We start from the raw sequence: 12,726 nt of genomic DNA on the forward strand, positions 1-12,726 counted from the left end.
CATACATGATTTGACATGTATACAACCTTCTCTGGGTCAGCAATCTAAATAGTGATATATATGTATATAATTTTATATTATGAGATAGATAGATGGCTCATTCTATAATTAGGGGCACATTTAGAATTTGACAATGTAAAGAAAAAAGTTTTCCTTTTTCCCAAAAACCCAAACAGCTGATTTGAAACAGTCTATATTGTATAAAGTGCTATATAAATAAAAGTTATCTGTAGGAATATTTGCATAAAATACCATCTATGTTTGCTATTGTCCACCATGTTACCTTTACTGGGTAACACAGTTGACAGGTAACTTAGTTGACATGTTTAGTGTTTTGGGCCTGTACTCAACATAGAAGCCTAGAACTACTGAGCATATGGTATGTTTAGAAATATATTTTCATAAACAAAACATAAGTTTTAGTTAAACTGTCTTAAAATGTATAGCAATAATACTTGTGTAACACTGTTGACAGTCAATTAATCCACTCTTGACACAGGTTTGCTAGTTTAACCAATATTAGGGGAAACAGAGAGAACATAACTTCTAGTGTTTCATCCATGTGCTTCATGAGGAAATATCATCATACTGTGCAAATTATGCGAGAAATTAGTTTTTAAGGGGGGTTTTCTAGTGGGTGACTTAGTTGACAATGGTTTTTTGGACACAAATAAAACAAGTTATATTACAATTAACACTTATTATTTTTGAAGTGCACACCCAAATGTCTAACTGAAAGCAAAACTATAAAAAATATATTTGAGGTAATTTTCATGCTTAAATGCAGAGTAGAATGAGCAACTTTACAAAACAGGACAGCTGAATACCAGGATGTGTGCGATATAAACATCATTTTTGAACAAAAGATATGGCTTTTTCAACGTATAGTAATGTGATTGGGAAAAAATATAATTGTGTACTAGAAAACAAAGCATCGGGACTTTACATTGATGAAATTATATTAAAAAATATACTTCAGGGTTATGAGACCCTGGTGAAAAAAACAGCATATGCTGGTAGGTATGTTTTGATGCTGGAATGCTGGTTAGGTAGGTTTTGATGCTGGTTTAAGATGGTTTATGCTGGTCCTTAGCTGGTTTAAGCTGGTCCTTTGCTGGTTTTTGCTGGTCATGTTGCTGGTCCAGTATAAACCAGCTAAGGACCAGCTTAAACCAGCATCAAAACCTACCTAACCAGCATATGCTGGTTTTTTCACCAGGGAATGTACCCACAATTATAGAATGACCCAGACAGATAGATAGATTACCTAAAATGTGTAACGTAACGGATTACGTTACGTTACTACAATTCTGTCATGTAATTTAGAATCAGTAACAGACAATTTATTCAGCTTTGGTCGTATTTGTGAAGTTTTTTCAGTGTAAACAAGTTTACAACAGCTCACCCAGACCAGAAAGTGGCGCTGTAGCGCTAAAAACAAACCATTGGGAATCGTGTTGTTGGCGGAAGTATTTGATGCTTCTGTCTTGTAGTTCATTTAAAGCTCCATGTGGCTGTAATTGTCACGCTTAAGTCAGTGTCTGTGTTAAGTCTGTGTTTTAAAACCACCAAAATGGGTAAAAAAGGTAAAAAAGAAAAGAAAGTGAAAGGAGCGGAGAAAACCGCCGCTAAAATGGAGAAGAAGGTGTCAAAAAGATCAAAAAGAGAAGAGGTGAGTGAATTTGTTGTTTTAGATGTCTACATTAGCACTCTGCACACAGTAGAGTAACACAAATGTCATGTTTTATTTTGAATTTTATTGAGATAGGAGGATTTAGAGGCTTTAATTGCAGAATTTCAGTCTCTGGATGCCAAAAAGACGCAGGTGGTGGAGACGCCGTGTCCCTCTCCGTCCCCCAGGTGCGCGTTCATGTGTAGTAGAGGTGTGAATCACGTGTCTGTTGATGTGACATTTGATTGACAGCTCGTTCTCTCCGCAGGTTGAATGCTTCTCTATGTGCGCATCCCGAAAAAGACGAGCTGATTTTATTCGGAGGAGAATTTTTCAATGGGAAGAAAGTAGGTGCCCATGTTGGTAAATGTGTAGTTATGTTGTGAAGCTGGTTTCTAGTTGGGCTAAGATGGTCATTAGCTGGTCAGTCAGCTGTCATGTTATAAAAACCGTTTTCAGCACCTTAAGGTTGGTATATTCTAATTGTATTCCTCATTTGTATATTTGAAAAAAAAAAAAAAAAAAAAAAAAAAGGTTTGTTGCTGATACAACTGATACAAGATGCTCTACTTGGTAATGACCAGCTACAAACCAGAGAACTAACAAATACGTAAATAAAACCATAGTTTATAGCAAATGCTACAGTTGCAAGAAGGTTTGCTATACGGAAAAGAGTAGAAAAATGTAAAAAATAAAATGTAAAATAAATAAACACAACTAACTATAAGCAGTTTAAAATAAAGAAAATCCGTAAAATTGATATTGATTTAAATACATAAATCTAACAGTATAGTGTTATAGTGAGCAGAAAAACAAACAAATGTAACAGAAACCAAATATTTTTCAAATAGTATTTTGCACATAAATGTTTTAAATGTCTGTGGCATTTAAAAGATTGAAAATCCCTGCACTATCAGACATAAATTGATAATTTAGATATATATTTAGAAATGTGCAGCTTTTGATCAGATGATACACTACCAGTCAAAAGTTTTTGAACAGTAAAATTTAAAGAAGTCTGCATTTATTTGATCCAAAGTACATTACAAAATGTGAAATATTTTTTACTATTTAAAATAACTTTTCTATTTGAATATATTTTAAAATGTAATTTATTCCTATGATCTAAAAAATAATTTTCAGCATCATTACTCCAGTCTTCAGTGTCACATGATCCTTCAGAAATCACTCTGATATGCTGATTTGCTGTTCAAAAAACAGTTTTTAATATTATTATTATTATCAGTGTTTAAAACAGTCGAGTACTATTTTTTCAGAATTCCTTGATGACAAGAAAGATCCAAAGATTAGCATTTATCTAAAATTATTACAAAGCTTTTGTAACATTATACACCATACCATTCAAAAGCTTGGAGTCTGTATTATTTATTTATTTATTGGGAAAGAAATTATACAAACTAATATTTTTATTTTATAAGGATGCGTTAAATTAATGATAAAGACATTTATAATTTTACAAAAGATTTCTATTTCAGATAAATGTTGTTCTTCTGAACATTCTATTCGTCAAACAACCTGAAAAAAAAAATCTACACAGCTGTTTTCAACATAACAATAATAAATATTATTTGAGCAGCAAATCAGAATATTAGCATGATTTCAGAAGGATCATGTGACTGGAGTAATGATGCTAAAAATTCAGCCTTGAAATCACATGAATAAATTACATTTTAAAATATGTTAAAATAGATATTTTAAAGAGAAAAAATATTTCAAAATTCTAATGTTTTTGCTGTACTTTGGATCAAATAAATGCAGGCTTGATGAGAGACTTTAAAAAACATTTAAAAAACTTTTGACTAGTAGTACTGTAAATACTGTAAAGATACTGTAAAGGCTGCTGTTGACACATAAATTATATAACTGGATATTAATTGGTTTATTACTGTGCAGAAGTGGTATATCTTATCAAACTAAACAAACTATGTGCTTACCAAAAAGCCTTAGGTCAGTTAAATGTTTCTTTTTTTTCCAGACATTTCTATACAATGAATTATTCTTCTACAACATTAAGAAAAACACCTGGGTAAAGGTGGAGATCCCAAACCCTCCTCCACGACGCTGCGCTCAGCAGGTAGTCCTTCAAATAACTTATTTAATTTGTAAGTCAAACTTGTGACAGGTTTTGTATTTGGGTAATGCTGGACATGTTATTTTAGTCTTCACCACCAGGGGTCAGACTGTCCTAGCATAAGTCATTTATCTCAAGCACATTTCTGTTGCTCTCTCTCCATCTCCCTGCAGGCTGTGGTAGTTCCCCAGGGTGGAGGGCAGATGTGGATATTTGGAGGGGAGTTTGCGTCCCCTGACGGTGAGCAGTTCTATCACTACAAAGATCTGTGGGTGCTCCACCTGGGGACACGCACATGGGAGCAAATCAAGTGAGTACTGTTTTGTTTTGAACAACTCACTGAGGATTGTGCAATACTCAAGTGATGTAAAGTAAAAGAAAGTGGAGTCTTATCTAATAACTGGACACCAACATTTTTTACACAGCTTTTAATATGTGATTAAAGACAACATGACATCAAAATAGACTATTTACACAAACAAAACAAGTATAAAAAAGCATTCTTTAAATATTTGACGTATTCTTTACCCTAATATATTATAATACCATGGGTAATGCATGCCAGTTTTGCACAGTTTTTCAGTGCATGTTATTCATCATTTTTTTTTAATAATTTTTCATAATAATATAATACATATAAGCATTAATATAATCAATATATATATTTTTTTATTAAATCAAGTGTTATCCACTTAACATTCTGTTTTCAGAAGTTTATTCGATTACAGAAGCCAAGTGCATTGTGAAAATTAAAAACCAAAAAATAAATTGTTAAACATTGACTGAAATAAGATAATATATAAACATTTGTATTATTATCTAACAATATAAGTCTTTGCTATCACTTTTTATCAATTTAACACATCCTAGGTGAATAAAAATATTAATTTCTTTCAAAAAAAGAATAAAAATTCACTGACCACAAACTTTTAAATGGTAGTTTATATTGTTACAAAAAATTTATATTGTTTTATAAAAGCATTTTTTTTAAATAGATTTCTATTTTGAATAAATGCTGTTCTTCTTAACTTTTGTTTATTAAAGAATCCTGAAAAAAGCATCACAGGTTCCAACAAAATATTAAGCAGCACAACTGTTTTCAACCTTGATAACAAATCAGCATATTAGAATGATTTCTGAAGTATCATGTGACACTGAAGACTGGAGTAATGATGCTGAAAATTCAGCTTTGCATCAAAGAAATAAATTATATTTTAAAATATATTTACATAGAAAACAGTTATATTACATTGAAATAATATTTCACAATATTACTGTTTTTTGGGGATTTTTGATCAAATGAATGCAGCCTTGATGAGCATAAGAAACTTTAAAAACAATAAAAATAGTACTAATCCCAAACTTTTGAACGACAGTGTATATAGAAGTTTTACAAAACAATAACTAATAAAATGACAAAAATAAACTGCAAAATTACTAAAACTTTAACTAAAATGACAAAAAACAAATTTTAAATATGAATTATAATAGAATCTTATTAAAACTAACATGACACTGAAAAGTAAACAGCATTCAGTGAGACTGAATTCTTAAAGTTGAACCGGAAGTCTAATTGTATTTGGTCTTTATGGAAGCTTAACAGAGACTTTAAGACCCGTGTCCACCTGTGTATTGTCGTCATGCTGTGACTAGAGGTTATAGAGGTCTAAACTAACAGGATTGACTTTTGACTTGGCATCCTGGCCGCTTGTTGAAATACTTCCTCTTTGTCTTCTCAGAGCTCCTGGTGCTCCGTCTGGCAGGAGCGGACATCGCATGGTCCTGAGCAAACGACAGCTGCTTGTGTTTGGAGGTTTCCATGAGAGCACCAGGTACAGGCGGGGCAGAGCTCCCTAACTTCAACTTGTCAGTAATAAAATCAGTATTATAAGGAAAATGAGATCTTTGCCCCTCAAAGTTCCAGACAATGTGGCCTTTGGAATCTTGTAAACGTATTTAATATAATGTTTCTATTTAAAAAGTTAAAACATTAATATTCTTTGAATATTTTGTTTTTGAGATACACCTGTTCTCTGCTCTACAGGGATTATATCTATTACAATGATATTCATGCTTTTAACCTGGACACGTTCACATGGAGCCGTCTCCAGCCCACAGGAACTGGCCCCTGTCCCCGTTCAGCCTGTCAAATGACCACCAGTCCCGACGGCAATGGTGTCATCATCTATGGCGGATACTCCAAAAGTGTATGTGTTTTGGTTATCACTATGATTTTTATTGAGTGGGTTAGATTTTTAGATAAACTACCTTTTCTTTTTTGCTGTTCTTTTCATCAAAGAATCTTAAAATAATAATAATTATTTATATAGTACTACAACTAATAAAATTGTAATTAAAACATTATTTTTTTAAAGGAATATTTACTACAGAAATTATTTACCAGAAAACTAAATACACAACACGGTATTTCTGGAAAAAAAAAAGTAAAAATAAATAAATAAAAATAAAATAAAAATTATTTAAAAATAAAATCACTTAATTAAATTTCTTTCTTTTGATTACTAAAATTGAATTAAACCATTAAAATGGAATCCAGAAAATTAATAGAAAACAAAGAATTTGAGTAAAATGAAACTGAATTTCAGAAAAAAAAGCACTTTTTGTTATACGTTTAATAAATTTGTTAAATTGTGTAGGTTTCATGATTTCAATTAATTAGACACGTTTTTTATTAATACTTTAATTTAACTATTAAAACAGAGTCTAGAAAAAATTAAGTGAAGAAAAAAAAAATTTATCCAAAAAAATGGTAAAATAGAATTTGGGGGAAAAAAAAAGTTGATTATAATAACAAGCAGTACATCAGCATATTAGAATGATTTCTGAAGGGTCATGTGACACTGAAGACTGGAGTAATGATGCTGAAAACTCAGCCTTGCATCACAGGAATAAATTACATTTTAAAATATACTCAAACAGAAAACAGTTATTTTAAATCATAATAATATTTCACAATATTATTGCTTTTACTGTATTTTTTTTCAGTTAATGTAGTTCATGAAGTGATAGTATAGTTATAGTATCGTAATATGTATACTTTTGATCTATAGTAGGGCCCTGTGATTTCCACAATGTGAAAATCATAGGTGGAATCACAGAATTCAGTCATAAAAATGGAATTTACTGTATAACAAAAAAAAATGTATTTCATAGGGCTCTAAAATGTACTTTGTTACTTTTTTTTTTAATACATTGCTATTAAATTGTGAATGTTTCATGATTTCAATTAATTAGACATGCTTTTTGATTAATATATATTTTTAAATTTAACCAATAAAACAGAGTCTAGAAAAATGTGTTAAAAAATCCAGATAAAACGTAAATGGGGAAAAAACTGAATATAGAACAAAAAATTAAAAAATCCAGATAAAATGTAAATGGGAAAAATCTAAATTTGGAAAAAAATAAAACATTTCATAGGGCCCTACTAGAAGTGCTAAGAATACAAAGGTAAAAACATGATATTTCCACCATACATGTAAAAACATCATGGTAGTACTATGTCTAATAAATCATGGTAGTGTCGAGATACTTTTATTTTTTAGCGTACAGTTGCTAAGCTGCTTGTCACATTATTATAGAATGTTACTGAAGTCCGGTCGCTTGAATAGCTTACAATAGTTTAATTTGTATGGCCGTGACTATTTGTTGCAAGCTTAATATGTTGCATGTAATATGTTGCATTTTATGTAACTACATAAAATCTCAACAACTGAATTGAAGATGGTTTAGTTTAGAGGCTTTAAATTCTCTATCAATCTATAAACATTATCAGGTTAAAACGTAGTTCATTTAAAACTGTTTACACCTTATACATCCATCATTAGTTAAGCTGTCTTACACTTAGCTTCATTGTGCAAGAGCATGTTGATGGCAACTGCTCTACACAGGGAGTGAGGTATTGTCTCATTTCCAGAAGCTTGTCCTTGAGTAAACCCACGAGAGTAAACAGACGTAGGTGGTAATGGCTGCCTTTCTCTTCCAGAGAGCGAAGAAGGATGTGGATAAAGGAACCATCCATTCTGACATGTTCCTGCTGAGGAGGGAAGGCAAAGAGGAGCAAGGTACCATCATTAGAGCCTCCACGGTCATCGCTTGTTTAACGTGGGCTGCTTTTCTCTCCATTTCTCCATCTCTCTTTTTTGTTTAGAAGATCCACTTTTATTCCCATGTCTGAAAAAGATTTGCTTATCATTTTTGGCCCTGTCCTGCAGAAAAGTGGACATGGACACGAGTGAACCCTTCGGGAGTCAAACCCCCTCCTCGATCTGGCTTCTCTCTGGCGGTGGGCCCCGGGGGCCGGGCGCTGCTCTTCGGTGGCGTCTGTGATGAGGAAGATGAGGAGTCTCTGGAAGGAGACTTTTTTAACGACCTTTACTTTTATGATATCAACAAAAACCGGTGGTTTCCTGCTCAGCTAAAGGTTGGCGTGATGTTTCGCTTTAGTAAAGCCTCTAAATAAAGCCCAAAAAAACACATATACATTGGGTTTTTTTTCTTGTCAGGGCAACAAGTCAGAAAAGAAGAAGAGGCGCCGTGGGAAGAAGGGAGAACAGACGAATGAAACTGAAGGGGAGAAAGAGGAGCCACAAGGTCCCACTGAGATTATTAAAGAGATTGTGGCTGAGGATGGAACGGTTATGACCATCAAGGAAGTGATTCCAGCCTCACAGGCAGAGGAGGACAGTGAGGAGGAGGAGGAAGAGGAGGATGGCCAGGAGGAGGAGGAGGCGGCTGCAATGGCTCCCCTGGTGGAGCCCTGTCCTCGCTCCAGTGCCATGGCAACGGTGAAGCATGGCAAGTTGTACTTGTATGGTGGAATGTTTGAGGTGGGAGATCGACAGTTCACACTCGCTGATCTCTACAGCCTGGACTTGCATAAGATGGACCTGTGGGACGTTCTAGTGGAAATGGACCCCAGTAAGTTGAAAGACAGCCCAGAATTCCCTTAGCTTCAGCAAGAAAATATTAAGTATCTATCTATCTATCCATCTGTCTGTCTGTCTGTCTGTTCTATCTGTCTGTCTCTCTATTTTATCAATCTGTTTGTGTATCTGTTCTGTCTGTTTGTCTATCTATCTATCTGTCTGTCTGTTTGTCTATCTATCTATTTGTCTGTCTATCTATCTGTCTGTTTCTGTCTGTCTGTCTATCTATCTGTCTATTTATTCATCTATCTATCTACCTACCTGTCTCTGTCTCTCTGTCAAATTTGTCTGTTCTGTCAGTCTGCCTACAATATCTGTCTATCTATCTATCTATCTATCTATCTATCTATCTATCTATCTATCTATCTATCTATCTATCTATCGGTCTATCGGTCTGTCTGTCTGTCTGTCTGTCTATGTATCTGTCTGTTTCTGTCTGTCTGTCTATCTGTCTGTCTATCTATCTGTCTATCTATCTACCTACCTAACTGTCTCTGTCTCTGTCAAATCTGTCTGTCTGTTCTGTCAGTCTGCCTACATTAACGGTCTATTTGTTATCTATCTATCTGTCTGTCTGTGTATCTGTCTGTTTCTGTCTTTCTGTTGTCTCTGTCTATCTATCTACCTACCTGTCTCTGTCTCTGTCAAATCTGTCTGTTCTGTCAGTCTGCCTACAGTATCTGTCTATTTCTTATCTATCTATCGATCTATCGGTCTATCTGTGTCTGTCTGTCTGTCTGTCTGTCTATGTATCTGTCTGTTTCTGTCTTTCTGTCTGTCTATCTGTCTGTCTGTCTATCTGTCTACCTACCTTACTGTCTCTGTCTCCCTGTCAAATCTGTCTGTCTGTTCTGTCAGTCTGGCTACAGTATCTATCTATCTATCTATCTATCTATCTATCTATCTATCTATCTATCTATCTATCTATCTATCTATCTATCTATCTGTCTGTCTGTCTGTCTGTCTGTCTGTCTGTCTCTCTCTCTCTGTCTGTCTGTCTGTCTATGTATCTGTCTTTCTGTCTGTCTATCTGTCTGTCTGTCTATCTATCTACCTACCTTACTGTCTCTGTCTCTCTGTCAAATCTGTCTGTCTGTTCTGTCAGTCTGCCTACAGTATCTATCTATCTATCTGTGTATCTATCTATCTATCTATTTATCTATCTGTCTGTCTGTCTGTCTGTATGTATCTGTTTCTGTTTTTCTGTTGTCTGTCTGTCTTTTCTGTCTGTCTGTCTGTCTGTCTGTCTGTCTGTCTACCTACCTATCTGTCTCTGTCTATTTGTCAAATCTGTCTGTCTGTTCTGTCTGTCTGTCTAAAAAATTCTCCAACTGCTGTTTAAACTATAACATCACATTTGAATGTAGAAACAAGTATATGTCAAAAGTGTTTTGGCATTTCGACACTTGAGCATTTAATTCTTTTTACAGAGACACAGGAGTGGCTGGAAGAATCAGAATCAGAAGATGATGAAGGTGAAGAAGAAGCAGCAGCAAAGGGCGGTGATGATGAGGAAGATGATGAGGAAGAGGAGGAATCCGAAGAGGAGAGTGAAGAAGGTGTGCATTTCAGAAATGCCCGTTTAATTTTTCAGTTCAGACGCATTTGCGACAGGGAGAACTATTTAGAGTGAGTTTAATATTTACTTTCAAAATGATGCCTATTTAAAAGAGACAAAGCCCATCCCTGAGGTTGGACCCATGCATTTTCCTGTAATGATCAAGGCCGTGATTTGGGTCGGGTCCATGAGGTAGACATGAGCAGATGACAAAGGGTTTATCTGCCAAGACCCAGGTCAACATCCACTGATTCTCTTTGACAACCAGAGCTGTGTGTTTTGCTTTGGGGTCCTTCTCGCTTAAATTCATTATTGTTAGATGCCTGTTTCGCTTGTCAGTTGTAATAACGTCACTTGATTGTTAGCTTGTGGCTGCTTCATGGTTAGGTAGCATGCTAAACAAAGAGACTTTGTCGCCTCATCATCCGCATCGGGGGCGTTTCGTGTTCAGAGTATCTCCATTTCAGTACTTCAGGTCCCGGGTTTTACATTGGGCATAAAGTAGCGACTCCAAAGTTGTTTAGAGGAAGCGAAAAGTTTACAGATTTTGAAAGAGAGCAGAACTGGTAATCTGGACAGGTGTTGACATTTTCTCTCTATCTCTCTATCAGATGCAGACCATCCTCCGGTAAAGCCTGGGGAAGCGCTTGCGGATTATCAAACACGGACTGAGAAGTACTGGGTGGGTCTGGCCCGAGCAAACATGGGTCCTGACGCCAAAGAGAAGAAAGTACAAAAGGTTGGCCATGCCATGGCCAAGGTGTTCTTCGAGGATCAGGAATGAGATTAAACGTGCGTGTCTGTGTGTGCGTGTGTGTGTTTGAGAAGATAATTAAAGGGTTTGTTTGTGAGAAAGGGAATGGATGCGTTATTATACATATTATCAAGCTCTGTGTGTGTCTGAAAGTGCACAAAACAGTACGAGTGCATGTGTCTTTGAGTTTTAAAAGCAGCTGAAGCACGTTTTTGTGACTTAAATTTTTAAAAAACATGGCCTTACTTTTTTCACTATTTTGTCCACATGTTTTTATTATTAATAACAGAACCTGAATCTCAAAGTAGTTTCATTGCTGGTATTAGTTCACCCAAAAATGAGAATTCTGTCATTAATTACGCATCCTCATGTCGTTCCAAACTTGTAAGACCTTCGTTCATCTTAGGAACACAAATTAAGGATGAAATTCTTGAGATTTCTGACTTGTTTGCACACAAGGCACAGCGCTTCTGGGTTCTGAGTCAGAAATATAAATTACTTTGCTAATTTAGTCCTGAGAGATTTTCCTGCCCTTTTTTTAATGTCATAGAGAAAAGAAAACATTTTTAAGTTGGTTCAGTGCCATTCTTCCTGTCTGACGATGACAGTTCTGTTATCAATTGAATTATATACTTAAAAGTAAGTATATATTCAAAAGTAAGTATATATTTTTTCCCTTATCTGAAACAAAAAAGGTATTTGTTTTATAATTAAAGTAATAATGGAAAGCTTGGTAAACTCACCAATTTTTTTTTTTTAACCTCTTTTACCCTTTATCGGTAGTTTGGCAAGAAAACATTTTTTTGTTTATCTGTTTTTGTTGTCATAACAATACCTTCTTCTAAACAAAACTAGTAAGAATGAAATCACAACAGGAAAAAAAAACAGCTGAATAAATCTACTGTCTCCTTAAGGACAAAATCAGTGTTATGTGTATATACTATTATATGTATTAATATTTTGTATATTTTTCATTTTTAGTCATTTTATGTGCTTTTATTTGTATTCATTTTTTTATTATTATTTCAGTCGTTTTTCTGACTAAAAAAAATAGTGGGCTAACAAAGTTAGTGTTGAACCCTGCTATATACAGTTGAGGTCAAAAGTTTACATATAATAATATATAAATTTTATTATTTTTTATTATTTTATGAGAGATCATACAAAATGCATGTTTTTTTTTTATTACTGACCTGAATACGATATTTTTCACATAAAAGACATTTACATACAGTCCATAAGAAAAAATAATAGTTGAATTTATAAAAATGACCCGATTCAAAGGTTTACATACACTTGATTCTTAATACTGTGTTGTTACCTGAATGATCCACAGCTGTTTTTTTTTTTTGGTTAGCAGTTTTTGTTTTTGTTCATGAGTCCCTTGTTTGTCCTGAACAGTTAAACTGCCCACTGTTCTTCAGAAAAATCCTTCAGGTCCCACAATTTATTTGGTTTTTCAGCATTTTTGTGTATTTGAACCTTTCCAAAAAAACCTTTCCATCTTTTCACACTGAGGACAACTGAGGGACTCGTATATAACTATTGCAGAAGGTTCAAATGTTCACTGATGCTTCAGAAGGAAACTTAATGCATTAAGAGCTGGGGGGTGAAAACTTTTTGAATTGTAAGATCAGGACAAATGTACCTTTTTTTTTTTTTTTTTTTTTTTTTTTTTAATTTGTCTTGTAGGAAACCTGT

The 12,726-nt window shown here is 34.2% G+C and overlaps 1 protein-coding gene across 1 annotated transcript; it reads left to right on the plus strand.

Moving 5' to 3' along the window:
- Positions 1-1,460: 1,460 nt before the first annotated feature.
- klhdc4 (kelch domain containing 4) lies at positions 1,461-11,956 on the plus strand. Its single transcript, XM_051100379.1, has 12 exons — positions 1,461-1,672; positions 1,769-1,860; positions 1,941-2,019; positions 3,669-3,767; positions 3,938-4,074; positions 5,504-5,596; positions 5,809-5,971; positions 7,771-7,849; positions 8,000-8,208; positions 8,291-8,705; positions 10,144-10,272; positions 10,883-11,956. The coding sequence occupies exons 1-12, from the start codon at positions 1,574-1,576 to the stop codon at positions 11,053-11,055; spliced, it is 1,767 nt and encodes a 588-aa protein (XP_050956336.1). The 5' UTR covers positions 1,461-1,573; the 3' UTR covers positions 11,056-11,956.
- Positions 11,957-12,726: the final 770 nt, after the last annotated feature.

The sequence above is a fragment of the Labeo rohita genome, chromosome 25 (assembly GCF_022985175.1).
Source record: "Labeo rohita strain BAU-BD-2019 chromosome 25, IGBB_LRoh.1.0, whole genome shotgun sequence".
NCBI lineage: Eukaryota > Metazoa > Chordata > Actinopteri > Cypriniformes > Cyprinidae > Labeo > Labeo rohita.

Coding starts and splice junctions, on each gene's coding strand:
- klhdc4 (XM_051100379.1), top strand. CDS start 1,574: ATGGGTAAAAAAGGTAAAAAAGAAAAGAAAGTGAAAGGAGCGGAGAAA. Junction 2,020..3,668: donor AATTTTTCAATGGGAAGAAA/GTAGGTGCCCAT, acceptor TTTTTTTTCCAG/ACATTTCTATACAATGAATT. Junction 3,768..3,937: donor CACGACGCTGCGCTCAGCAG/GTAGTCCTTCAA, acceptor ATCTCCCTGCAG/GCTGTGGTAGTTCCCCAGGG.